The 2795-nt window shown below is 60.8% G+C and overlaps 1 protein-coding gene across 1 annotated transcript; it reads right to left on the minus strand.

The window, feature by feature from the left end:
- Positions 1-1536: 1536 nt before the first annotated feature.
- Positions 1537-2790, minus strand: NDUFV1 (NADH dehydrogenase (ubiquinone) flavoprotein 1, 51kDa; the record flags this gene model as incomplete). Its single annotated transcript, XM_009082081.1, has 6 exons — positions 1537-1620; positions 1706-1851; positions 1940-2021; positions 2093-2259; positions 2336-2548; positions 2688-2790. Coding segments are annotated over 6 exons (795 nt in total), but the record flags the coding sequence as incomplete, so codon positions are not given.
- Positions 2791-2795: the final 5 nt, after the last annotated feature.

Raw genomic sequence — 2795 nt, forward strand, 5'->3', positions numbered from 1 at the left:
CAAGGCCGCGGGGACGGGTTGAAGGTGACAGGGAAGGCAGCAGAGCCACGGGTGAGAGGAGTTGTAGGTGAAAGGACAGGACAGCAGGGATATGGTGATGGGTTCTGGGTGCCAGGGGCAGGGTGGCAGGGCCACGGGTGGCTGGGATTTAGGCTTACAGGGACAGGGCAACAAGGACACGGAGGAGGGGTTCCAGGGCTCAGGGACAAAGCAGTAGGGTGACAGAAGCGAGGTTGTGGGTGACAGGGCAGCAGGGCCATGGGTGGAGTTCCAGGGGGCAGGAACAAGACAGCAGGGTCACAGGTGATTGGGTTTGGTGTGTCGGGGACAAGGCAGCAGGAACATGGGTGATGGGGCATTTCAGGTGACAGGGACAAGGTGTCAGCATCATGGGTGATGGGCACTGGCTGCAGGTGAGTGGGTGTTGGGTGACAGACACGTACTGGGGTGTCAAGGTGGAGCATAGGGTGCCTGGGCTGAGTGCAGAGGAATGAACGGACACATGGATGGCACTTTGGGGACTGGGTGGGGTGACACCCCATCCCTTGCTGACACACCTCCCAGCAGGGAATGACCGTGGCACCCATCGTGGCCAACCTGGGGCCGCTGGAGGACTTGACACTGACCCCCAACCCTGACGAGGTGGGTGAGGGTCTGCACCCCCTTCCTGGTGCCACTGAGTGTGTCACACTGGTGCCACTGCAACAGACATCTCTGGTGATCTCTCACGTGTGCTGACAGGTGGAGGAGGTGTTCACCCTGCCCCTGGCCCACCTGCTGCGGGAGGAGAACCAGGGCTACACCCACTTCCGTACGGCCACTGGCTACAGATACACCTTGCCCGTGTTCCTGAACGGCCCCCACAGGGTGTGGGGGCGCACAGCCAACGTCCATGCGCTCACAGCTCACCCTGGAGCTGCTGGTGCCCGGACACTACCACAGGAAGACCCACGTGCCACCCCGAAAACCTCAGGGCTGAGGCAGGAGAGGATAGGATGGGTTTGGGGGTCCCTGTGCCTCAGGTGTGGCCACCTGTGAACGGAAGAACCAGCACTGAGCCCAGCAGTGATGTCCCACACTGTGATTCAGTAAAAGCCATGTTTGGAACTGCCACAGACTCCGAGTCATGGAGCAGGGCCAGGACAGCTGTCCCCTGGCACTGGTACAGGAGGTGTCCTGGGAACACTGTGGCAGGGACAAGGAGTGTGGGGTCCTTGAAGAGGGTGTTGTGCTCATGTGATACCTCCAAAACCATTGCCTCTGCCCCACTCCCAGTCCCAAAGAGGGGCTGTGGAGTCTCGTAGAAAGCTAGGAGCTACCCCCAGGGCCATCTAGACCCTGGCTGTGTGACCCCATGATCCTTGGGGATATGAGGGCTCCCCTACACTCCAGGCCCACCCCCCAAGCAGTCCCTTCCCGCTATTTTATGCCCACAATACAGCCTGTGAGCACAGCAGTGTTTATTGAGGACCCTCAATAGAACCCCCAAAGTGCTGCCAGAACCTCCTTCCAGGCAAGAAATGTGGTCCTGAATCCTTATGCTGACGCTGCTCGGGCTTTGGCCTCCCCATAGCGCCGCATCCTCTCTTCCAGCTCGGGGCGGAAGTGGCGGATGAGACCCTGCACGGAGCAAAGGAGCTGGTTAACAGGGTGGGGAAAGGCCTTTGGCCTCCCAGATGCCCTCCCAGCCCATCCTGGTCCCCACCTGCACAGGCCAGGCTGCGCCATCACCCAGGGCACAGATGGTGTGTCCCTCGATCTGTTTGCTGATCTCCCACAGTGCGTCGATTTCGGCTGCCTGTGCATTGCCCTGCACGAACCGAGCCATCACCTTGTTCATCCAGTCCACACCTGCAGGGATGGGAAGGGGTGAGTGACTTGTGGTGAGGCCCCCCCCAGCCCACAGACCTCCCCTCATCCTGCAGTCCCCTGTGCTCACCTTCCCGGCACGGCGTGCACTGCCCACAGCTCTCGTGCTTGTAGAACTCGATGAGGCGAGCAATGGCTTTGATGATGTCAGTCTGGGGAGGGAGAGGAGGATGAGATGAAGGTGAAAGTCCCAGGATGGGCAGGGAGGGGGCCTGTCCCTTACAGATTTATCCATGACGATGACGGCAGCTGTGCCCAGCCCACTCTGCGCCTGCACCAGGGAATCGAAGTCCATCAGCACCGTTTCACACACCGACTTGGGCAGCAGTGGCGTGGATGATCCCCCAGGGATGACAGCCAGCAGGTTGTCCCAGCCCCCACGGACACCCCCTGGAGAAAGGGGGGTCAAAACATCTCGAGCCTGCTCCAATCCAGAGTGGCTCAGCATGGCCATCACACCACTCACCAGCATGCTTCTCAATCAGCTCCTTCAGTGGCACTGACATCTCCTCCTCCACCGTGCAGGGGGTGTTGACATGCCCCGAGATGTTGAAGAGCTTTGTGCCAGAATTCCGCTCCCGCCCGAAGCCGGCAAACCAGGCACCACCACGCCGACAGATGGTGGGGGCCACTGACACTGTCTCCACGTTGGCCACTGTGGTGGGGCAGCCAAAGACACCTGGAAGCAGTGGGAGCTCTCAGTGGATGTGGTGTCGGATGTGTGGTCCAGGACATCAGCCTGGGGATAACCAGCATAGCGGCTCCAAGGTGCAGCCATTCAGGAGCTGTGGGAGCACAGTGGGGAGGGTGAGCCATACCCACGTCAGCAGGGAACGGGGGCTTCAGGCGGGGCTTGCCCTGCTTGCCCTCGATGGACTCGATGAGCGCCGTCTCCTCGCCGCAGATGTAGGCGCCGGCACCCCTCA

Source organism: Acanthisitta chloris, unplaced genomic scaffold (assembly GCF_000695815.1).
Source record: "Acanthisitta chloris isolate BGI_N310 unplaced genomic scaffold, ASM69581v1 scaffold19209, whole genome shotgun sequence".
Lineage (NCBI taxonomy): Eukaryota > Metazoa > Chordata > Aves > Passeriformes > Acanthisittidae > Acanthisitta > Acanthisitta chloris.